Raw genomic sequence first — 24,941 nt, forward strand, 5'->3', positions numbered from 1 at the left:
AAAAAAATCTGGAGTGGATTCCTTCTGCATATGGCACTCGGCCATTGGGACACAGTCCACTTGTCTAGAATGTCACATCTATTGCACTGGAAGAAGCATTTCTTCTATCTCTCTTCCCTTCCACACCCATCACTGCTCCCTATATCTCTCTTTCCTGTGGTCTGGCATCTCTGTCTTCCCCCTTCCCCCCCTCTCTCCTAAGATATGACATCTTACTCCTCTCCTTCTCACAGCCTGGCATCTCTTTCCTCTCCCATGGTCTGACATCTCTCTCCTTCCCTTCCCATGGTCTAACATCTATCTCCATCCCTTCCCCCTGTCTGATATCTCTCTCCTTTCTTTCCCACAGTCTGGTATATCTCTTTACCTGCCTTCCCTGCCCTGGTATCATCTCTCTCCTTCCCCTTCCAGTGGTCTGACATCTCTCTCTCTCCCTCCTTCCATCATAATTTTCTGAAATCTCCCTTCCATGCAGCATCTGCCCTTTTCATTGAACCTCTGCCCTCTTTCTCAATCCCTTTAATCCACTGTCCTCCCTCTGCCCCTTCCATCCATGCTCTGGAATCTCTTTCTTCTCCTTTCCTTCCTTCCCACCCTACCCCATGGTCTGACATCTGTCTCCTTCCCTTCTCTCCCCCATGCCCTAACATCTCTCCCTCCCCCTCCATGCTTTGGTATCTTCTCTCTTTCCTTTCATCTTGGTCAGGCATCTATTTCCTTCCCTACAACCATGCCCTGGCATCTCTCTCATCTCTTTCTCTTCCATCTCTCCCTCCCCCTCCTTGCTCTGGCATCTTCTCTCCTTCCTTTCCCTCCCTCCTTTTTTTCCCTTTGATATGGCACCATCCCTTCATGCCCTGGCATATCTCCCTCTCTCTCCATGGTTTGGCTTCTCCTTTCTGTCCTTCCTTTCCCTTCCTCTACTCTCCCTTTCCTGGTCTTCCTTCTCCCTCCCTCTCCCGTCAGATGCAGAAATTCTCACCCCCTCTGCTCCCCTCCCTGGTTGGCAGTGCACTGTTCACAACTTGCTGCTCGTCAGTTTCAGGCCTTCCTCTATGCCAGGTCGTGCCTTAACAGAAAATGGAATTAGGTGGGACCCAGCAGAGAAGAAGGCCCAAAGCCAAGAGCAGCAAATTGTGAATGATGCTGCTGCCAGAAGTTCATGACACTGGCCCTCTCTCTTATGGGCTGTACCTGGGTTGGACTGCCTCCTACCCCCTTGGTACATCACTGTGGAAAGGTGAGGGAAAGGGAGGGCGGTGGACAGAAGAAGAGATGCCCGGTAGAGAATGACACGGTGACAAAATTCATCACCGTCCCCGTCCCCGCGGATAACTGCGGGAAATAATCCCATGTCATTTTCTAGTGTCTATTTCAACCTCATTCCTTCTACACCAGCATTCTTCAAAGCAAAGCTTGTGGGTCAGTGGTTGTGGCCATTCATACTCTGATTCTTCCCTCCTCCTTAAAGAATGACATGAAGATGGTTTCCCGTGGTTATCCGTGGGGACGGGAACGGTGATGAATTTTATCACCGTGTCATTATCTAATGCCCGGTACCCACACCAGACCTGGTCACGTGAGGTCCCAAAAATATTAGGGGTGCTTGGGCACACACAGAGCTGGCGAAAGGCCATGCATGCTCAGAACCTTATACTTCATGTAGTTCTGAGCTCTGAGATAGCTGCTTTATCCCAGTCATTAATGCACAGATGATCAGGTCAGATATCTTTCTGCATGTACATCATTGACCTTACCTTCAGGACCTCTTCTTTGCATAATCCCATCTCCTCCCAACTTTGTAGGAAATGAACTTTCTCTCGAGGAAGAGGGAACTGGTAATAACTCTTCTTTTCCTCTTGGAAATCAGAATGATCATAACCTTCCAGCCTGAAATATTAAACATTAACAGATTCCAGCAATCTTTACACCCACAACCTTGATTTCCTTCAATAATCCATAACCAACACATTTGTTTTATTGCTTGGAGAATTTTTTCAGGACAAGTTAGGGACAATGGTAGAACTGTGTATGGGAGTCTCAGTACTGGACTAGTAGGGGGTGATGCTAGATGTCACCGAGATGCACTGGCAGAGCTTTATGTGGTTATCTCAGTACTAGACTAGCAGTAGATGCTGCAGGTTATCACTAAATTGCACTAGTAGAGCTGTGTGAGGGAGTCTCAGTATTGGACTAGCAGGGGATGCCACTGAGCTATGCTGGCAGAGCACTTTTTGAGGTGTCAGTACTAAAATAGCATGAGTGCTGCAGGATGTCACTGTGCTGCACTGATAGAGAGTTTTGTTTGAGAGTGTCAGTATTGGAATAGCACAGGAATGCTTCAGGTCTCTTATTTTAGAAAAACAAATTCTCTGCATCTAAAGTACAATAATTCAAATCTAATTTGCTACTACAAAATCTGGCTAGTATTAAGAACCTGCACATCATCTTTTTTCAGATACAAAAATTATTTGCATTTGTTTATATTAGGGCTGCAGATTTAATGCATTCAAATTTTAATGCCAGCTATAATATTTAATAGTGATTAACATGGCAGGTTGGCTCTTTCAGACCCAGAAAAGGGAAGTTAAATCAAGCTGATATAATTGCCTGCTTCCACCTTCCCCATTAAGTGTTTGGTCTGTCTGCAGCTTTTCACCACCCCTGAGCCACCCAGCACGGAGGACTCACCACAACAGCCTCGTGGCAGGAGTGGGTCCCTGCTGTCCAATGACAGAAGGCAGTGGCTAGCAGGCATGTAATCGCTTCTCTGCTTACCAATTAGCAGCTGCAATACTGGTGAGGTGTTTGTGTGCTGCTGACAGGAACGCTCAAGGTGGACCAAGGAGAGTTGATAGTGAAGCAGCCATGCCCCTGCTCACAGAGCATCCTCACCCTTTTCTTCCGCTGAGATGCCAGTATGCACTATCGGGCAGCTCCTTCGCAGGCTCTTTGCACATCCTGCTATCCCCTATCAACACTCAGCAGCCCTGTGTTGCCACGTGGAGGTCATGTTGTAGGTGAGGCTTGGACGGGGAAGGGGAAAGTGGGTTGAGGAAGGAACAGCAGGAGAGAGGAGATTAATTAATCAAGGGGGGGGAAATGAAAAAAATTATGGAGCGTATGGAGGGAGCTGAGGAAAGGTTTTTTGGGTTTTTTTTTTAAACTATGGGGAAGAGAGAGCGCAGATGTAGATAGAAGAGGGGGGAACGAGAGTGTAGAGAAAGAGAAGGTAGATATTTTTAGACGATAGAGAAAGGGAGGGCAGATGCCGTTGGATATTAGAGGTATAGGTAACTTTTTTTCCCCCAGGGAATGGAATAATGAAGGGAAATGGTGCCTACAGAAGGGAAGTGGGTAGAAGATAGGGAGAGATTTTGGATTGGGGTGGGACATAGGGAGGGGGCAGATATAAGCTGCTAGCAGGCATCTTTTAATCATGTGATTAATTGTAATAAATAAATAAATAAATCTTCCTGCAACCCTAATTTATACATTATATTACAGTTTTAATCTACAATGTAGAGATTTGGCAGAGTGGAAGAGTAGTCGAATGGATAGTGCAGTGGACTGAGAACCAGGGGAATGGAGCTTGATTCTCCTTAGGGAAGTTAGTTAATCCTCTCACTGCCCCAGGTATACAACAAATTAGATTGCAAGCTCACTAAGGACAGAGAAAGTACTGTATAAAATATGTAAACTACTTTGATTGTACATCAAATATATGACTCAGAGAATATAAAACACCTGTGAAATAAATTAAGAAACTGAGCAATGAAACTACACATTTTGTTCCAAGGAGAAAAAAGTGATTTTCTGTCTATCATGACAGAGTTTAAGTTGACCATACATGGGTTAAAAAGTTATACCCTTAAAACATTGAAACTGAGGCAAATGGTCTTTTATACCTAGTACTTTGTTGCCTATATGGCTAATCCAAGTCACAAGAACCTCTTCTCATTAATTTCTTCACATTTATTTTCTCTTTTATTGCTGCTTTTGTTTTTCTTTTACCAGATAGTTTCATCCAACTTCTTTTGAACTCCAGCTTAATTGGAACCAGAGTCAAGTTCTGGCACTAAAACCTTTGGGGTATATATTCAGAGCTATTTAAACAACTAGAATAGGTTCCTGGCTGTTTAAATAGCTTGGGCAAAGTTAATTGGTAATATTCAATGACACTTAACTGGATAGTTCCTCTCAACATCCCCTCTAACTGCCCATGCCCTGAAACCAGCTAGTTTGTGGACGGTCCAGGGGCAGAGGATAGAGCCAATTAGTACAGATTTTCAGTCTACTAATTGGCTGAGCAACTATATAAAGTTAGGATAGAAAAAAGCCTGCCCTAACTTTATGTGGAGAGTTAACCAGGCTTTTCTTTCACTTTTGATAGCAGTCCTCACCCTGTGTGTCAGCCCAGAAGAAGAATTTCTTGCCTCCAATTCAAAAATTTTGATTATTTTATATTACAACGTTGTTCTCCACATGACTCTCTATATGTGATACATCAGACCCCTGAGGAATGAGTGTTTCTCCGAAACACAGACCATGTTGGGTCTGTACTCCATGTATATGAGAGCCATTTTTATGGATTACAATTTTGTATAGACTTTCAAAAAAGATTCCTGCGCCTTGTACATTCCGCTCTGCAGTTTTTTCCTTGCTTTTGGGTGTTAACCAGGCACTAGTCTGAATATCGGTCAGGGCCCAATTACCACTACTACTATTATTTCTATAGCGCTACCAGACATATGTGAAACTATACAGAGTCACAAAGAATACAGTTCCTGCTAGAAAAAGTTTACAATCTAAACCAGGGGTGTCCAATCTGTGGCCCGAGGGCTGCATGCGTCCCCATGAAGTATTTTATGTGGCTCCGGTCGAGGGCGATGCAGTATTTTCCTCTGCTGCCCCCGGGTGTTTATCGTCTTGCCGGCTCCCTCTGTCTTGCTGCAGCGTTTGCACGGCCCCAGAAAATTTTTTTCAGCCAATGCGATCCATGGAAGCCAAAAGGTTGGACACCCCTGATCTAAACAGATAAGACAGACAAATAGGATGTCATGGATACAGTTATATATCAAAAAGGTGGTTTTCAATCTGCTTTTAAAGCACAGTTACTTACCGTAACAGTTGTTATCCGGGGACAGCAGGCAGATATTCCCACACATGGGTGACGTCACCGACGGAGCCCCGCAGCGGACAGCCTCGAAAGCAAACTTGCTTGAAGATCTCGAACTTTCGAGTGCTGCACCGCGCCTGCGCGCGTGCCTTCCCGCCCGAACTAGGGGGCGCATCTCCTGAGAGGATCCTCAGTTCAGATACCTAGCCAAGAAGCCAACCAGGGGAGGTGGGAGGGTTGTGGGAATATCTGCCTGCTGTCCCCGGATAACAACTGTTACGGTAAGTAACTGTGCTTTATCCCAGGACAAGCAGGCAGCATATTCCCACACATGGGTGACCTCCAAGCTAAGTAAAAGGGGATGGAGGGAGTTGGCAATTTACGAAAAAAGATTTTGCAAAACAGATTGGCCAAATTGGCCATCCCTCCTGGATAAAGTATCCAGACAATAATGAGAGGTGAAAGTATGAACCGAGGACCAAGTGGCAGCCTTGCAGATTTCCTCAATAGGAGTTGATCGGAGGAAAGCTACAGATGCCGCCATGGCTCTAACTTTATGGCCCGTCACTCGACCTTGAAGAGGAAGACCAGCCTGAACATAACAAAAAGAAATACACGCAGCCATCCAGTTGGAGATGGTACGCTTCGATATAGGACGACCCAACCTGTTTGGATCAAAGGATATGAAAAGTTGAGGAGATGTTCTGTGAAGTTGAGTGCGTTGCAGGTAGAAAGCCAAAGCACGTTTACAGTCCAAGGTATGAAGAGCCGCCTCTCCTGGGTGAGAATGAGGCTTTGGAAAAAATACAGGTAGAACAATAGACTGATTGATGTGAAATTCTGAAACGACTTTAGGCAAGAATTTAGGATGAGTACGTAGAACAACCTTGTCATGGTGAAAAACTGTGAAAGGTGGATCAGCTACTAGCGCTTGTAACTCACTGACACGACGAGCAGAAGTGAGAGCGATGAGGAACACAGCTTTCCAAGTGAGATACTTAAGATGAGCTTTGTCAAGTGGTTCAAAAGGAGGTTTCATAAGTTGAGCTAAAACAACGTTGAGATCCCAAACCACAGGAGGTGGTTTACGAGGAGGATGGATATTGAGAAGGCCTTTCATAAAACGAGAAATCATAGGATGTGCAGAAAGGGATATTCCATCCAAAGGCTGATGAAAAGCAGCAATAGCACTAAGGTGGACTCGGATAGATGTAGTCTGAAGTCCAGATTGTGATAAATGAAGTAAATAGTCCAGAACTGATGTCAATGAAGCAGCTCTGGGTGGTAGATTATGTGTAGAACACCAAGCAGAGAATCTTGTCCACTTTTGACCATAACATTGTCTAGTGGATGGTTTTCTGGAAGCAAGTAAAATCTCTTGAACAGACGGAGAGAATTGAGAAAAGTCTGTTAAAGAGAAAGGTACCAAGCTGTCAAATGTAGAGACTGTAGATTGGGATGAAGCAAAGCTCCTTGATTCTGCGTGAGAAGAGAAGGAAAAATTGGTAGAAGTAGAGGCTCCCTGGTGCTGAGTTGAAGTAGAAGGGAGAACCAAGGTTGCCTGGGCCACCGAGGAGCTATCAGAATCATGGTGGCATGGTCTGATTTCAACTTGACCAGAGTCTTGAGAATTAGAGGAAACGGAGGAAAAGCATAAAGGAACTGATTCCTCCAGTCCAGGAGAAACGCATCCGCTTCGAGACGTTGAGGAGTGTAGATGCGGGAGCAAAATTGAGGCAGTTTGAAGTTGAGAGGTGACGCAAACAGGTCTATCTGCGGAGTACCCCAACGGGCAAAGATTTGGCGAAGAGTAGGAGAATTGAGTGTCCATTCGTGAGGTTGTAGAAGACGACTCAATTTGTCCGCCAAATAGTTGTGTTGACCTTGAATGTAAACTGCTCTGAGGAAGATGTTGCGGGGAATCGCCCACTGCCACAATTTCAGAGCCTCTTGACAAAGGGAATGAGATCCTGTCCCTCCCTGTTTGTTTACATAATACATGGCTACTTGATTGTCCGTACGTACTAGAATCACCATGTCGTGAAGTAGATGTTGAAAAGCTTTGAGAGCATAGAATATCGCTCTGAGTTCCAACAGATTTATAGAACACCTCCGGTCTGCTTGGGTCCAGAGCCCCTGAGTGCAAAGACCGTCCACATGGGCTCCCCATGCGTACATTGACGAGTCGGTTGTGAGGACCTTTTGATGAGGAAAAGGGTAAAACAGTAAACCTTTTGAAAGATTCAAAGAGAGCATCCACCAACGGAGAGACTTCTTTAAAGAAGGAGTGATGGAAATCAGTCGAGTTGGTGGATCCACTGATTGTTGCCATTGCGATGCCAGTGTCCATTGAGGAATGCGAAGATGAAGCCTGGCAAAAGGAACTACATGAACTGTAGAGGCCATGTGACCGAGTAGAATCATCATTTTTCTTGCTGGAACAGTGGGAAGTTGGAAAAATTGTTGAGAAATTTGAATGAGTGCATCCTGACGTGGTTGTGGAAGGTATGCTCTCAGATTGATAGTGTCCAGAGTTGCTCCTATGAACTGGAGAGACTGAGAAGGAGTCAGCTGAGATTTGGGAAAATTGATGTGAAATCCCAGACTTTGTAGAAAAAGAATAGTCTGTTGGGTCGCTACAATAACCCCTGTAAGAGAGGGAGCTTTGATGAGCCAGTCGTCTAGGTATGGAAATACTTGGAGACCCTGGTTGCGAAGAGCTGCAGCTACCACCACAAGGCATTTTGTGAAAACCCTGGGGGAAGAAGCCAGTCCGAAGGGGAGAACTCTGTATTGAAGATGAAGATTTCCCACTTGGAATCTGAGGTACTTGCGAAATGTTGGATGAATAGGGATATGAGTATAGGCCTCTTTGAGATCGAGGGAGCACATCCAATCCCCTTGATCCATCAAAGAATACAGAGTTGGCAGAGTGAGCATTCGAAATTTCTCTTTGACTAGAAATTTGTTGAGAGCTCTGAGATCCAAAATCGGTCGCAAATCCCCCGTCTTTTTGGGAACTAGAAAATAACGGGAGTAGAATCCCGAGTTCCTTTGAGATAGAGGGACTTCCTCTACTGCTCGAAGAGAAAGAAGAGCTCGAGCTTCTTGGAGAAGAAGAGGAAGATGCGACTGGTTTGAAAGACACTCTCTTGGATGGCGATCTGGAGGCACCTGAAGGAGTCGAAGAGAGTATCCCTCTCGTATGATGGTAAGGACCCAGAGATCTGATGTTATGAGCTCCCATTGGTGATAAAATGTGGACAGGCGACCCCCTATGGGGAGGGGAGAATTTGGAAATAGAGAAATTTGAATGCTCAAGTTGAGATTGTCAAAAAGACTGAGCAGGCTTAGTGTTAGCAGGAGTCTGAGATTTTTGTTGTCGTTGTTGAGGAGGAGGACGACGAGCAGGAGGTCTAGAAAAAGCAGGAGTTGTTTTCAGTGGATAGCGACGTGGAGTTTGTTTGAAACCTCTAGTTGGTGTAGGTTTAGGTTTTGGACGGATGAGGGAAGCAAAAGAGCGCTCATGTTCTGAAAGACGCTTTGTAGCTGCCTCAATAGAGTCATCGAATAATTCATTCCCTTGACAAGGAAGATTAGCCAATCTATCCTGAAGGTTAGGATCCATGTCCACTATCCTCAACCATGCTAATCTACGCATGGCTACTGCAAATGCTGAGACTCTAGACGAGAGTTCAAAGGCATCATAGGAGGCTTGTAGCATGAAAAGTCTCAATTGAGAAAGAGTCTTAAGGATATTTTTAAATTCTGAAAGACGATTGGTAGAGATGTCCGGGTAAAAGGAAGACAAAATCTTTAAAAAGTGATTAAAATAGGACGTAAAAATGTAATTATAATTCAAAACTCTGTTTGCCATCATAGAATTTTGGTATAAACGTCGCCCAAATTTATCCATGGTGCGGCCTTCCCTACCAGGAGGGACTGAAGCATAAATTTTGGAGGGATGTGCTTTCTTCAATGATGACTCTACTACCAGAGATTGATGAGAGAGTTGAGACTTTTCATAACCTTTAGATGGAACCGTCCTGTAACGAGATTCCAATTTAGATGGGATGGCAGTGATAGAATAAGGAGTCTCCATATTGCGAGTGAAGGTCTGCTGGAGAACAGGAGTCATAGGCAATCTGAGTGACTCTTTAGGAGGATGGGGAAGCTCCATGTCCGCCAAGTACTCAGGAGTATATTTAGAGTCTGAATGAAGGTCCAGCTTGAGGGCCTGGCCCATATCAAAGATAAATTTGGCAAAAGAAACTGATTTTGGGTCAGATGATTCTTCAGGAGAGCCACTGCGAGATTTGTGTTGTACTGAGTAGGATGGAGAATCCTCTCTAGAGTATGTGGAAATGTCTGATTCCATACGCACAGTGGGAGAAGAAGCTGTACTGTGAAGTGGAGTAATAGAATGTTTCCTCTTCAGACCCCTGGATGGAGAAGTACCCGGTGTACGAGGCACAGACTGAGTCGAGGTATGTGGAGAACTGTCCCGACGGACTGGCTTCGATGGGGTTCTGGATCGAGAAGGGCTTCGAGTGGAGGCTCGATGTCGAGAACCCTGCTTCGTCTTCGAAGAACGAGACAAAGAAGCCTCGGTATCCAACGTCGAAGATTCCCTCCGAAGCTTGGAGGCCCCATGTCTCGAATGTTTCGACCGATGCTTCGGAGGAGGTGAGCCCGGAGACGACTCCGATGAAGAAATGTTTTTCGGTGTCCGGGATCGGCTTCGAGAGACTGGAAGCTCCGGTTGAGTCACAGGCTGGTCAACTCGAGGCAAGGTCGAGGACGGGACCAGTTGAGCCACTAAAGAAGTAATTTGAGTGGTGAGGATAGATTTTAACATGTCCTCCAGCATCGGCACCGAGACAGAAGGTTCTGACCTCGTATGTGCAGCAGTACGCTCCGAAGAGGGCGACCTCGAAGGTGAGTATTCCCTTATCTTGGAGGTACGCTTTGAAAGTGGTCGCGCCGAGGACTCTGGTGGCTTCTTGGATACGGCACCTGAAAGAGAACTCGGAGACTTACCCCCCGTAGAAGGCTTCGTGGAAGACGTCGTCTTCAAAGTCAACGAAGGAGAAGAGGTCGAGGCCTTCGAGACCGAAACTCCAGCCGGAGTCTGGGTCGAGGCCTTCGAGACCACAGGCGTCGAAGTCGTCGGAGTCGAGGCCTTCGAGACCGGTGCAGCCGCCACGGTCGAGGCCGGCTCCGAAGATTGCTCCATACCAAAAAGTTGGAAAAATTGAGCACAACGCCGCCGAAAAGCTCGTGGAGTGAGGGTAAAGCAGCGATGACAATCTTCTGGGGAATGAGAGGAACCCAGGCACTGTAAACAACGGCAGTGGGGATCGGTGACCGAAATCACCCGATTACACTGTCGACAGCGTTTAAACCCGGTAAGAGGCCGGGACATGGAAAAAATAAAGTCCGTGTCGAACGAAGGAGCCTAGGCCTAGGCCCAAAGCTCGACGGCCGAACTGAAAGGAAAAAAGAATAACTTTTTTTTTTTTTTTTTTTATAAGTAAAAAGAAAATAAGAAGAATAAATGAACACAGCGACCGACTTAAAATTAAAGAAACAGCCGCGGTGATGAGAAGGCAATGCTGCAGAGAAAGAAAACGTGTCTTCTTGTCTCCGCGGAAATAAACGAACTGAGGATCCTCTCAGGAGATGCGCCCCCTAGTTCGGGCGGGAAGGCACGCGCGCAGGCGCGGTGCAGCACTCGAAAGTTCGAGATCTTCAAGCAAGTTTGCTTTCGAGGCTGTCCGCTGCGGGGCTCCGTCGGTGACGTCACCCATGTGTGGGAATATGCTGCCTGCTTGTCCTGGGATAAACAACGTTAAAGGAAGGGGCTTGGTGGACAAACTCAGGTAATTTATTCCAGGCATAGGGGGCAGTTAGATGAAAGGAACAAAGTCTGAAAGGAACACAGTACCGGGTAAAGCTTTGGATTCTCGCCCAGAAATAGCTAAGAAGAAAAAAAAAAATTTAAATTGAATCAGGTTGGGCAGACTGGATGGACCATTCGGGTCTTTATCTGCCGTCATCTACTATGTTACTATGGAATTGGCAGTGGAGGAGAAGGGTACAGCTAAGAGTAGCTTATCTGAGGAATGGAGTTCTCTGGTTTGGTATAGAGAACAGAGGCGAGATATTGAGGGGCAGCAGAATGAACACACTTATAGGTCAACAAAAGGAGCTTGAACTGTATGCGAAGGCGGATAGTGAGCCAGTGAAGTGATTTAAGGAGAGGGGTGACATGACTATAATGAGGCTGGTAGAAGATGAATCGTACAGCAGAGTTTTGCACAGATTGCAAGGGGGAGAGGCGGCACTGCAAGAGACCAGTTAGAAGTAGATTGAAGTAATCCGGCCTGAAGTACTGCCCATCTCCTCCCTCCCTCAAAACCGCCTACTCCCAGATTATCCAAACTCCTCCTTCTGTTCTCCCTTCCTAATCTCATTGCATCCTCCTTTGAAGTACAACGTACTTGTATAATGATGGAGTTTTCCATCAGTGGTATTTGCCCAAGATCATAAGGAAAATTAGTGGGATCTGAATCCTGGTTTCCTTGGTTCTCAAACTGTTAATTTAACCTTAGATTCAAGGACACATCTTCAAGTAAATCCTTGAAATCTGCAAAACAGATCTAAATAGTTGGGAGGATATGACATTGGATAGGGTAAGATGGAGACAACTTGGCCACCCAAAATTTGGAAATTAAGCACAAAAGAAAATGAATCTGAAAAGCAAGGCCAACTCCTAAAATTCATCAACTAAAAGCTTCACCTGCTTCATCTGTACAGTAGTATCAATTGTAGGTCAAGTACCGATTGTATATCACATAACTGACATAAATAAACTCAGCCCAAGGAAGTTACTGTAAATTAATATAATCACTACTGATGGGAAACATTATCATTACACTTTCCCATCACATGTTTCTATGTATTCCATCCACATAAGAATATGACATCCAGTTTATAGTTTATTATACTGTACTTGATATACTGCCTTTAAGAACAAACTCATTCAGCAGTTTACATAATAAAAACAATGGAAAGGAACTATATAAAAACCAAATTCCACCTATAAAAGTTTCAGTATGTTTATTCAATGTGTGTATTCTTTGCTTTCACAGTTTTCATCATTCATCTCTATCTATTCCATTTCATCCTCTAAAGCAAGCCAAAAGTGAAAAGAGACTTCTTACCTTGCTAATATCTTTTCTAGTAGATAGGTGTATCATTCTGGATGGACAGGTTATATCCCAGTGCCCACAAGCCGTGTAGAAGAAATCCACTCTGTTTTTTTTAATCCCTCCTATTTCATAGTAACATAGTAGATGAAGGCATATAAAAGACCTGAATGGTCCAGCTAGTCTGCCCAACCTGATTCAATTTAAAAATTTGTTATTTTTTTCTTCTCCTTAGCTATTTCTGGGAAAGGATCTAAAGCTCTGCCCAGTACTGTTCTTAGGTTCCAACTACTGAAGTCTCCATCAAAGCTCACTCCAGTCCATTTACACCCTCCCAGCCATTGAAGCCCTCCTCAGCCCATCCTCCCCCAAACGGCCATATACAGACACAGACCATGCAAGTCTGCCCAGTACTGGCCTTAGTTCTTCAATATTTACTATTATTTTCTGATTCTAGATCCTCTGTGTTCATCCCACACTTTTTTGAACTCCGTCACTGTTTTCCTCTCTACCACCTCGCTCGGGAGCGCATTCCAGGCATCCACCACCCTCTCCGTAAAGAAGAATTTCCTTACATTGCTCTTGAGTTTCCCATCCCTCAACCTCAAATTATGGCCTCTGGTTTTACCATTTTCCTTTCTCTGGAAAATATTTTGTTCTTTGTTAATACCTCTGCTGTCCCCTACAGTTAATTCTAAAGCAGGCCACATCCTCTTCTAGAAACAGATGTAAAGTAGAAGTACGGGGAAACTCCCCGAAGAACAAGTCTGTTCTGCTCTGAAATTATAACAAACCTTGTTGATTAATGAACAATCAAAACAGTGCAACAAGCATGTCAAACAGAAACATTGATGGGGCTCAAATACGCCAAAGTGACCTAGTACTAGTTTAAGTTCTATACCCTTAAGGTCTGACTGACATCCAACTGTCAGGTTTGCATACGAACACTCTGAAAGGCAGATTCTCAAAACTAAAAATCTGCCTTTAACATGCTCGCTAAACCTGTTCCAATTAGTTTAGGGTGCATGTTTTTTAGCGGCAGATTATTAAAACAGCTTACCGAGGTCTCTTCCAAGTTTTCTAACAGTCTTCAATACTGTCATAAAATGTAGTACAATGAGGTCATTAATATTAAAGTGATCACTCCAAATGATTCTCTATAATCGCTGAGTGATTCTCTAACCTCGTTGTGCCACATTTGCAGCCAAAATTTATTGACAGGTCTGAACTGTCATTGCCTTACTTTCTGATCAGTGCCTGAGCGCTGAATGGCTCGTGCACTAACAGGAAAGTAAGGTTTGACAGCTCAGACCCCCCCCCAATCCAAATTTAAAAAAAAAAAATAACTGAAGATCGGCAGTAATGAGCCCACACTCTCCTGCTATGTCACAAAATCGTTTGACACTGCTACCCCCCCCCCCCCCAAATTAAAATAATAATTTTAAAGCCCAAAAAACAAATTGAAGTTCGGCAGGAGAAATGCCCACTCCCTCCCACTACCATGCAACGCCCCCTGACAACCCCCCAGCATTGGGAGTGATGCCTACTCCCAATGCTGACACCCCCAGCAGCGGGAGAGATGCCCACTCCCTCCTGTCACTGTCAAGCGACCCCCCCCCCTCCTCCCCAGCAGCAGGCGAGATGCCTACTTCCTCCCACTGCCAAGTAATGCACCCCCGACACCCCCCACCCTGTGCCTCTGACGACCCCAGCCCCCTCCCTCTTACCTTACTTATGATGGCTGGCCTGCCTCTTCAAAATTGCGGGCCTTCCCCTCTCTGGTGCATCCTGGGATGCACCAGGGAGGGGCCTGAGGCTCTGATTGGCCCAGGTTGTTTAAGGCCCCTCAAAAGCCATGTTGTAAGAGCAAAGTGATCCAGATCCTCCATGCAGACTGGACCCTGAGAGAGGTGGTCTGGAAGAGCCCAAAAATGAAGGGCGCAACCCAGGTGAGGATGTATCAGATCTACATACCACGGTCTACGAGGCCAGTCTGGAGCCACCAGAATGACTCTTCACTGATGAGCCGCAATCTGTCAGCCCAGCCTTAGCTGTCAGCATTTTCTGGTGGCTTTACCAATGTCAGCAAAGGTCTATGGGAGATCATATTATTCATATCTACTCTTGGGGGATGTCAGTGCAGATGGGCTAGCAGCCTCAGAATAAAGTAACAAAAGACTTTGATACAATCCTGAGGTGCGAAGAGGTGTTAATGTCTGTGCTTAAGATAATCTAACTACTGACTCTATTAGTTTTTTTAGATCTTCATTAAAGTCAACCAACATACATAGCAATAGGAAGATCTCATACAGACTTATCTTAATGCTTTATAACTCACAGACCTCAGTGATACCGTCTGTATGCCGCTAAAACTTTTAGATCACACAGAAAATTGGTATCCCTAATCGTCATTGGTCTCATAGTTATTTTGCTATAAATTTTTTGATATTTCAATAGATATATTAGAGTAGTATACTCATCTTATACTACGCGGCTGGGGGTAAGCACTCCGACGTAGTCCTACGTTTCGCCCATAAGGGCTGTATCAAGGAAATCCCCCTTAGTTCAAACAGTTCATGCTTCCCGCGCTATAGATTTGATCCTGATTCAAATCTATAGCGCGGGGAGCATGAGCTGTTTGAACTAAGAGGGATTTCCTTGATACAGCCCTTATGGGCGAAACGTAGGACTACGTCGGAGTGCTTACCCCCAGCCGCGTAGTATAAGATGAGTATACTACTCTAATATATCTATTGAAATATCGAAAAATTTATAGCAAAATAACTATGAGACCAATGACGATTAGGGATACCAATTTTCTGTATGATCTAAAAGTTTAGCGGCATACAGACGGTATCACTGAGGTCTGTGAGTTATAAAGCATTAAGATAAGTCTGTATGAGATCTTCCTATTGCTATGTATGTTGGTGTGCTTAAGATATACAGTAAGCCCAGGTGCATGGTCTAACACAGATAGTTAGGGTTAATCAGAAACCATTGTCAGAGTGATACTGGAAATTACATTTAACTCCAGTCTGTGAGGGACAGCTTCTCCCTCTTTTCTTCTCCAGTCTCTCACACCCCACTCACCTTATTCACCATTGTTTCAAATAGTTTACAAAATATAGGGGTACTGAACTTAAATAGATTCTATTTTTAGAACAGGTCTCAAACTTATAAATATGAGATGAATTTCTCTCGTTCTGGAACCTGAAGCCTGGACCATCACCCTCCCCCCCCCACCTCTCTCTCTTTCTTTGTCCTCACAGCACCTATTCAGGAAGCTGTCTTTTCTCTCTCTTCACAAGAGCACAGAAGTAGTCTTTGTATTTGTAAAGCTTATTTCTATTTCTTTCTATACAATTGTAATGCTTGATGTATCTTTATAAATCTTGCTTTTCTATAATATAAAGCCTATTTCTGCACATTTTATTCTTTATGTAATCACTTCTGGCTGTGCTTCTGCCTGTGTTATTTGATTTTACTTCCTACTGAATCTTCAACGAGGGTATTGAACCCAGGGCCTGGGGGATTGTAATGCCGCCAGAATATATCATTGGAGCTTATTTGCTTCAACATTACCTCTCCAAAACCTTACATTTTGGGGGCTAAACCTTACACCAGGAGTGCCCACACTTTATGGGCTTGAAAGCTACTTTTGTAATGACTAAGTCAAAATGATCTACCAACAATAAAATTTTTTAAAAACACAAAGCACACTGAAAGGCAGAGAAAATGTTAATTATTCATATTCCGGGTTTTTTGAAAGAGGTCACGGCAGATAACTCTATGCAATGTCACCTCAGTAACAAAATACAAAAATAGACAAATACACCCCTCCCTTTTTACTAAACCACAATAGTAGGTTTTAGCACAGGGAATTACGCTGAATGCCTTGCGCTGCTCTCAATGCTCATAGGCTCCCTGCGCTAAAAAACAATATTGCGGTTTAGTAAAAGGGAGCCATAGTGCAAAATATAGACAGCAGATATAAATTCTCAAAACAGACACATTTTGATCACTAAATTGAAAATAAAATCATTTTTCCTACCTTTGCTGTTTGGTGATTTCATGAGTCTCTGGTTGCACTTTCTTCTTCTGACTGTGCATCCAATCTTTCTTCCTTTCTTTCAGCCTCCTGTATATTTCCTCTCCTCCAGACCCCATTCTCTCCCCAACTTTTTCTTTCTGTCTCCCTGTTCCCCCTTCTTTCTGTCTCCCTGTCTGCCCCCTTTCTTTCTTTCTCCGTGTCCTCCCCCAAGCCACTCGGTTTGCTGCCACCGCCATCGGGGAACAGCCCCCAAGCCACCGCCGTCCCAAGCTTTCCCTGCAGAAGCGTCACGCAGACCAGCACTCCGCTCCCTGACGTCAATTCTGACGTAGGAGAGGAAGTTCCGGGCCAACAAGGCATTTCTCCTCATTCCATCCAGCCTGAGCCCCATCTCTCCTTGATCCAGCATTTCCCTTCTGTGTCTGTCAGAATTACCATTCCACCTATTTTCCAGCATCACCCTTCTTTGTGTCCATCTCACCTATATCCCTATCTCACCACTTTTTCAGAATCTTCATTTGTCTCTGTCCTTGTCTTTACCCCATGTTCACCATTTGCCCTTTCAATGTCTTTATCTCCCCCCCCCCCACACTTTTTCAGCATTACTTCTATGTCTCTATTTCACCTCCTCTTCATGTCCCCTCTGTATCTCTATCCTTATTCAGTAGGTCCTGCTTACCCTTTCTCTTCTTTATGTCACTATCTCCATTTTCAGCTTTCCCCCTTTTTCCTTTGTTACTGCACCCGGTAGCCAGAATCTTTCCACACTCCCTCCACTCCGGCCCAGCCCAGTATGAAATATTTCCTTTTGTTTCCCTCCCCTCTCTCTTTCTCTCTCTCTTCTCCTCCTTCACCCACGAGTCCTGTATCTGGCCCTGTCCCTTCTACCTGCACCTGGCAACACCCCCCTGCTCCGTGGCTCTCTTCAGCAACTCGTCCGCAGCGGTGATCAAGACAAGCTGCCGACATCGAGGCCTTCCCTCTACGAGTCCCGCCTTTGTGGAAAAAGGAAGTTGAAACAAGCGGGCTCGCAGAGGGTAGGCCCCAACGTCAGAAGCTTGTGTCAATCGCTGCTGCTGAGTTGCCAAAGAGAGCCGCGGAGCAGGGGATGTGGCCGGAAGCAGGTAGAAGGGAGAGGGAGATAGGAAGGCTGTAGAAGCTTCGGAGCATGACACCAAACCCGGCCAGGATGATTTCTTTTTCAGGCTGCTGCTGCTGCCACCCCCCCTCCCCCCCCGAAATGACAAAAACAGCCTAATGCCCGGCGTCAGCGTTTTTAACGTCGGGGAGAGGAAGGCTGATAGGCCCGGTAGATCGGGACGGCAACATGAATCTATCACGGAGCCCGGTATGGGCTCTGCGATCAACTCACATTGCCTTTCTGAGCTACCGGTCGATCGCGATCGACGTGTTGGGCACCCCTGCCTTACATAATGCATTGAAGGACCTAACTTGTCCTAGGCCAGGGAGGGAAAACAGAGCAGAACTCCCTGCAGCCATGGTTGTACTAGAATATCTTGGCCCTCGCATCTGGGCTTGGATCTTCGACTGAAGAATCAACCTGTTTCTGAGTTCTTCACCATTGCCATTAGGTCAAAGTGATACAATATTTGTCAGCTGAGGAAGTCTGCTTGTACAGTGTTGACTCCGAGAGTGCCTGGAGATGACGCTTCGCCCAAGGAAAGAGCAGGCAGGCTTCCTGAGCCAGAGATGCATTCTGGGCTCCTCCCTGGTGATTGACATGTGCCACCTCTGATGCATTGTTGAAGAAGACTCTGACCGCCTGGCCCTTCAGAGACCTCTGCAATTTCACCAGAGACAAATGAGTGGCCCACAGTACCAACCAGGTGATTGACCATTGCTAATGGAAGGGCGACCAATGCCCTTGAATGGAACGATTGTTACAATGGGCCTTCTAAGCCCAGGAATTTTCATCTGTTGTCATAACCACCCAGGAAACAATCCACAGCGACATGCCCTGGAGAGGGACTGTGGAAGGAGTCACCAAGCTATACTGGCCCAGGCTTCCAAAGTCCAGGGAAACTTGTTTGGAATATGTTCATCCAAGGAGCCCAGCATGAGAGCAAATTGTGCTGGAGAGGGCACATGTGCACCCTTGCTTAAGGCACCACTTCTTTTGTGGCTGCCATGGACCCCAAGACATGAAGATAGCTCCATTGGAGCTGTCTTGTCCAGGAGACAAGAAATCTGAGAGCACAACTTCTGTCTATGTGCCTCTGGAAGATAGACACATCCCACTGCCATATCTATCAACACACTCAGGTATTCCAGGGACTGTATTGGCGTCACATAGCTCTTCCTATAATTCATAATCCAACCCAGCTCCTCCGGGATCTGGATTACCTGATCTACCCTGGACTAACCCTCAGAGAATGAGGGGGCTATAATCAGACAGTCATCCAAGTAGGGATGCAACTTCATCCCCATCTTCCTTAAGTTGGCTGCCACGACTACCATCACCTTGGTGAAAGTACAAGGAGCTGTTGTCAGACCAAAAGGCATTCTGGAAATCTGGTAATAATTTTTCAGAACATGAAACCAAAGAAATTTACAATGTGCTGGCTTACACCAGATCATCACCTCAGTCACCCATATGGCAGGCCATACTCTGGACCTAATCATCACACAAAAAGACCAACCCATTGACCCACACATTCAGTACTACGTCCGAACCGGTACCGTGCTGTGACCACTACCTCATCACATTCCATCTCACAAACGCAGCTTCAGATCCTCCAACCAAGAACATTGCCCATCTCAATAACACATTCAATCCTAATTTGGTCAACCTAGAAAAGCTATCATTCGGCATCTCTAAAACAGCTGAAATGACTGGACTTGAATTGACGCCTATCGAAAAAGCTGTGTCAAACTGGCACATGCAAGTGAAGACCCTATATGAAAACCTAGCAGAAACTAAGACAATAAAACCCAACACGCACAACTTCTACTTCCCCTGGTTTACAGACAACTTCAGGAACAAGAAGAAAGAACTAAGAACAGCTGAAAGTAATTCGTACAAATCCAGACACAAAAAGGACAAAAGCTTACTGGGAACAACTACTAGATGAGTACAAACTATCCATACATGATGCATAAAAGACCTTCTATACCAATCTACTACAAAAAGCTCCAAACAGATAAAGGAACCTCTTCACGCTGACAACCCTGCTCACTGCCTCACAAGGAAATTTAAAAAACCCTTGAAATATATGATATTGCGTAAAAATCAAAATCTATTAAACTTGAACTTGAACAAACCAACCTGGAGAGCAAAACCCTCTCTATCTACTTCCAAGAAAAAAAAAAAAAATCAATCACATACGTGCAAGTCTTGATTCAACTTCTCAAAACCCAGCAGATGCCCAGAACAACTCCCCACCCTCACCCCTCTGTAAGAACCCGGAACCATAATCTTCAATTGCTTTGAACCAGCCTCCCATGATCTAGCAAAAACAATCACCGCGCTATGACCTTCTTGATCTATCCTTGACCTGTGCCCTCCTAACAGCCACAAAAGACACCTTTGTCAAATTGATTCTACCACTAATAAATTCTTCCCTGAAAAGATGAGACAGAGGGGACATGATCGAAACATTCAAAATAATGAAGGGAATAGACTTAGTAGATTAAAGACAGGTTGTTCACCCTCTCCAAGGTAGAGAGAACAAGAGGGCACTCTCTAAAGTTAAAAGGGGATAGATTCCGTACAAAAGTAAGGAAGTTCTTCTTCACCCAGAGAGTGGTAGAAATCTGGAAAGCTCTTCTGGAGGCTGTTATAGGGGAAAACACCCTTCAGGGTTTCAAGACAATGTTAGACAAGTTCCTGCTGAACCAGAATGTACGCAGGTAAGGCTAGTCTAAATTAAGGCTCTGGTCTTTTACCTAAGGACCACCGTGGGAGCGGACTGCTGGGCACAATGGACCACTGGTTTGACCCAGCTGTGGCAATTCTTATATTCTTAATAAGGTTGATCTTAAAAAAACAAACAAAAACAACCCTGAATCCGAACGAACCCAGAAACTACAGACCGGTCTCCAACCATCCCTTCACATTCAAGATTATTGAAAAACTATCGACAAACGGAACACCCTCTACCCCTACCAAGTTGGGTTTAGAAAATTCTACAGTACGGAAAGGGTCCTGCTAGAGCATACTAGACAAAGGAAATGATGGACCACTGGACCTCAGTGCCACCTTCAATACAATCAATCATCCCCACACCCCCCCCCGGCCAGACTAGCAAATATTAGAATCAATGATCAAGCGCTCCAGTGGTTCTCATCATTCCTGAGCAATAGAACCCAAAGCATCCTATTAAAATCTATTCTATTGCAGCCTAAACCGATAAAATATGGAGTACCAAAGGAGGTCCTCCTGTCTCCTATGCTTTTCAACTTCTATATCAGACCAGTGATAGACATCACCTTAAAATAACTATCCACTCATTTGCTGAAGACATACAAACTGTACTTATAGCTAGGCTGAAACTGAGATGCCCAAATCTCCAAACTACACAACTGCCTCTCGGACAATCCCCCCCACCAAACCTGGATAACCCAAAACAAACTGCAACAAAACGCGGTGAACACCAAACTCCTCTGGATATGGAGTGGTGACCCCTGAACTCACCCGCCTGACAATCTCATGGGAATCGACCACCCTGACAGCCAAAGACAAAGTACACAGCCTAGGGGTGATCCTTGATGGCGACCTTTTACTCTTTGATCATATCTCCCAAGAAGTTTCTGCCTTGTTCTACTATCTCTAGTAACTACAGAGATTCAGACGATACTTTATTGTACCTGACTTCTCTCAACTATTATATGCCTTTGTCCTCTCCCATACGGACTATTGCAACACGCTCCTAAATGGGCTCGCTGCAAAAACCTCCATTGACTACACAGAATACAAAATGCCCCTATCCGACTCCTGAAGAATCCCTACATACGAGACCTAATCATTCCAGTGTTGCATGCTGCCCACTGGCTGCTGATTGACAAACGATGTATATTCAAAGAACTAGTACCGGCCTACAAACTCTTCTATGACATGGCACTAGCCTATATGGCCTACAAACTTCTGCCCTACACCTCGAACCAACCGCTTTGCTCATAAGAAGAAAAGCGATTACACATGCCCTTGGGACATACCCTCCGCCTTGAGAACACCTGAAAAAGATCTTACTTGCACTACTTACCGCACCTCTGGAACAAACTAACTACCTACCTACATAAAATCATTAGAAGGTCTAGTAAACTTCAGGAAGGCAATAAAAACTCACCTCTTCTCCTGACCCTCTATGAGAATGCACTGATCCTAATTTGCTGGACCTTCTAACAAAGGGTCCGACTCTCCACTGACTCGAGTCTCAAATACTGATATGCCTCAACCATGCCATGTTTTGTCACACAATGTTCTACCAACACTCTTGTCACACTATTTGCCATCCTCATTTTTCTTTCTTAAAAAAAAACCCAACTCTTTATTCCCCCTTCCCTATTGTCTTTACCGTTTATGTCTTCTTCTAAACCTAATAATAATAAATTGTAGTTCAGCCCTTATTTTCCTAATGTATCTGTAAGTTTGTATGTCAGTCTGTTTAACCCATGTTATTTATTGATTTAATTGATATAAATTTATATTTCATTTGTTTTAATCTGTACATCGCTTAGTAAAATTTAATAAGCGATTCATTAAGTTAAAAATAAACTTGAAACTTGATCCTTATCCTACTCTACCATATATTTACCATACTATGTTTGCCATATTATGTCGGCCATGCTTTGATCTCTCATGTCTTGTCTGCCATTCCACGTCTTCCATGCTATGCTTCATCATGTATGCTTGCCTAATCATTTTTTCTATTAAAAAAATGCGTATATATATTGGGGTGTGAGGCATATAACTAACTCAATAAACTACCCAAAAAACATCTTAGCTAATACAAATGTCTACTTTAGAAAGCTAAAGTCACTATATATATAAAAAAAACCAAGACATATAGCAGACACGCCAAAGATGTGCACTGGGCGAGCTTAGCATAAACAATGCGTGCGAGCGCCCAAGCATGTTTTAAATGTTACCACTATGAGAAATGCCTCCAATTGAAGTCATGACATAGTAAAGGTAAAAAGAAGACAGATGAAATCTTAAAGGAAAACTGTCAAGGGGTCCTTTTATGATCGTCATTTTATGTGCACTAGCTAAAAAACCATGGCAACTGAACTACACCACTATATAACATTAGAATCCCTTTCTCATTTTTGCTATATTTCTTTTTAAATTTTTTCTCTAGTTAGCACATTTCATCAAAATTTACAAATTATTAGAATGTTAAATTGGTGTGTTCCCCACACAGTAGATGTTCTTATTTGGTTGCTTTACTAAGTCTGCATTAAATCCCTAAGGGTTTTTTTTATTATTTTTGACTGTATGTCTCAGCATTCTCAGCATTTTTTCTTTATTTATTGATTCAGATATTTATACATTTGAGATATTTGCAGATAAAGCCACTAGAAAAGTGGGAAACTTTTACTGAAAGGCTATATAAGTGCTTTCTTTCTTTGATATTGTGGTTAATGTTTTTCATTATTTTTGTTGCTTTGATTTAGTTCCAGTTAGTCTTTAATTAATCCTTTGTTTGCCCATTTATTCTATATTTTCATTTTTTTGTGATGGGCAGGATTTTTGGAAAACCCATTTGATATTAACCATTTTTTCTACTCATGTCATACTATGTTAGCCATGCTTTATAATACTATGCTATGGTTGCTATGCTATATCTCACCATACCATGTTTGGTAATATTATATTTTTACCATGCTTTGTAAACTTTGGATTGCCATCCTGGTCAGATAATATTTACCATGCTATCTTTTACCATACTATGACAATGTGGTGCAGTGGTTAGAACTGTGGGTTGTAGATTCCAACCCACACTGCTCACTGTGACTCTGGGTGAGTTGCCAAATCCCCACTGCCTCAGGTACATTAGATATATTGTGAACCCACTAAGTCAGACAAGGAAAAATGGTTGAATACCTGAATAAATTCATGAAAAACCATTCTGAACTTCCCTGGGAGAACTGTTTAGAAAATTGAATGAATGAATAAATGCATTATAAAAGTATGCCTCTGTAAGATCCATAGAGGCCAGGAACTCTCATGAGGCCACCGCCGCTATGACAGATTGCACTGGTTCTATGTGAAAGTGTGGGATCTGGAACGCTGCAGTGATTTGCAGAGGCCCAGGATGGGCCTCCAACCTCCAGCGCCTTTCTTAGGCACAATAAAGGATATGGAGTATCTGCCTGAGTCCGAGTCTTTGAGTGGCACTTATTCTAAGGCCAGAATGTCCAACAAGCATTGTACAGTGGCCTGCACTTTTAACACCTTGTCTGGGCACCCTGCAGAAGAGTCTACAAACCAATCTGTCAGAGGCCAAGCAATTGCAGCTTGTAGCCGGACTGAATAATGTCAAGAATCCACTAGTTAGATGTATTTTGAACCCATGCCTGCAGGAATGCTGAAAGCCTGCCCCCTATATGCAAAGGGGGCTCCTTCAACCTGGCTGTCAGCCCTGCCTTAACTTGCTGGCCTTAACAATGTCAGCATAGGCCTACGGGAAATCATATCATTCATGTCTGACCTTAGGGAATGTCATTGAAAACAGCCTTAGCCAGCCTAAATTAAATCAGTGCTTAGACCTGGCAGTAAAGAGGTGCGAAGAGGTGTTAAGATGTGTTAATGTCTGATGCTTAGGATGGACAGCTTAGGATGTACAATGGGTCCAGGTGCACAGATAGTTAATGTAATCAGAAACCAGTGTCAGAGGCATACTGGAAACTACATTTGACTCCAGTCTGTAAAGGACAAATTCTCCCCTTTTCTTCTCCAGTCTCGCACACCTCACTCACCTTCCTTATCAATTAAACTAACCATTGTTTCAAACAGTTTACAAATTATAAACAGAAAGATACTGGGAAATACAATAGTTTCTATATCTAGAATAAGATTCCAAGCTATAAAAACCTCCTCTCTGCATCACCTCTCTCTCTCTCTCTCTCTCTGGAACCCAAAGCTTGGAACATCACTCTCCCCACCCCCCTTTTTCTCTCTACCTCTCTCTCTTTCACTGGGCTAGATTCACTAAGCAAACCAATCGTGCACTGCTCGGTTTGCGCTCATTTTCTGACTCCGGCTCAATTCACTAACCTTCCTCCAGACCCCATCCGCACCCGATCCAATCTGCGCATGCAAATGAGTAAAAAGGCATGTAAATGTCTTAATGCATCGATTCATGAAACCATTTCATCCAAACCGACTAGCCTTTCCTGTCCAAAAAGTTACGACTGCTGAGGACCAGTCGTTTACAGCCTCGCCGACTATTTCTGCCTAGCAACTGATGCATGAATGTTAAGAACCCAATTAAAAATATATATCTACCCCTCCAAAAATCCAAAATATATCAAAACTTTTATATATATGTAAATTTTCATGTACATAAGCGTTAGAAATATGTTTTAAATTTTTTTG

The 24,941-nt window shown here is 44.1% G+C and overlaps 1 protein-coding gene across 2 annotated transcripts in view; it reads right to left on the reverse strand.

The window, feature by feature from the left end:
* The window catches only part of EXD3 (exonuclease 3'-5' domain containing 3), a 411,655-nt gene that overhangs the window by 94,475 nt on the left and 292,239 nt on the right, over nt 1-24,941 (reverse strand). For both annotated transcript variants that reach the window (XR_004540939.1, XM_033961769.1), the window contains exon 13: nt 1,758-1,890. Coding sequence is in view for 1 of the 2 variants with exons in the window: in XM_033961769.1 (XP_033817660.1) it covers nt 1,758-1,890 (133 nt within the window). In the remaining variant the exon portion in view is untranslated. The remainder of the gene's footprint in view (nt 1-1,757; nt 1,891-24,941) is intronic.

Source organism: Geotrypetes seraphini, chromosome 10 (genome assembly GCF_902459505.1).
Source record: "Geotrypetes seraphini chromosome 10, aGeoSer1.1, whole genome shotgun sequence".
Classification (NCBI taxonomy): Eukaryota; Metazoa; Chordata; class Amphibia; order Gymnophiona; family Dermophiidae; genus Geotrypetes; species Geotrypetes seraphini.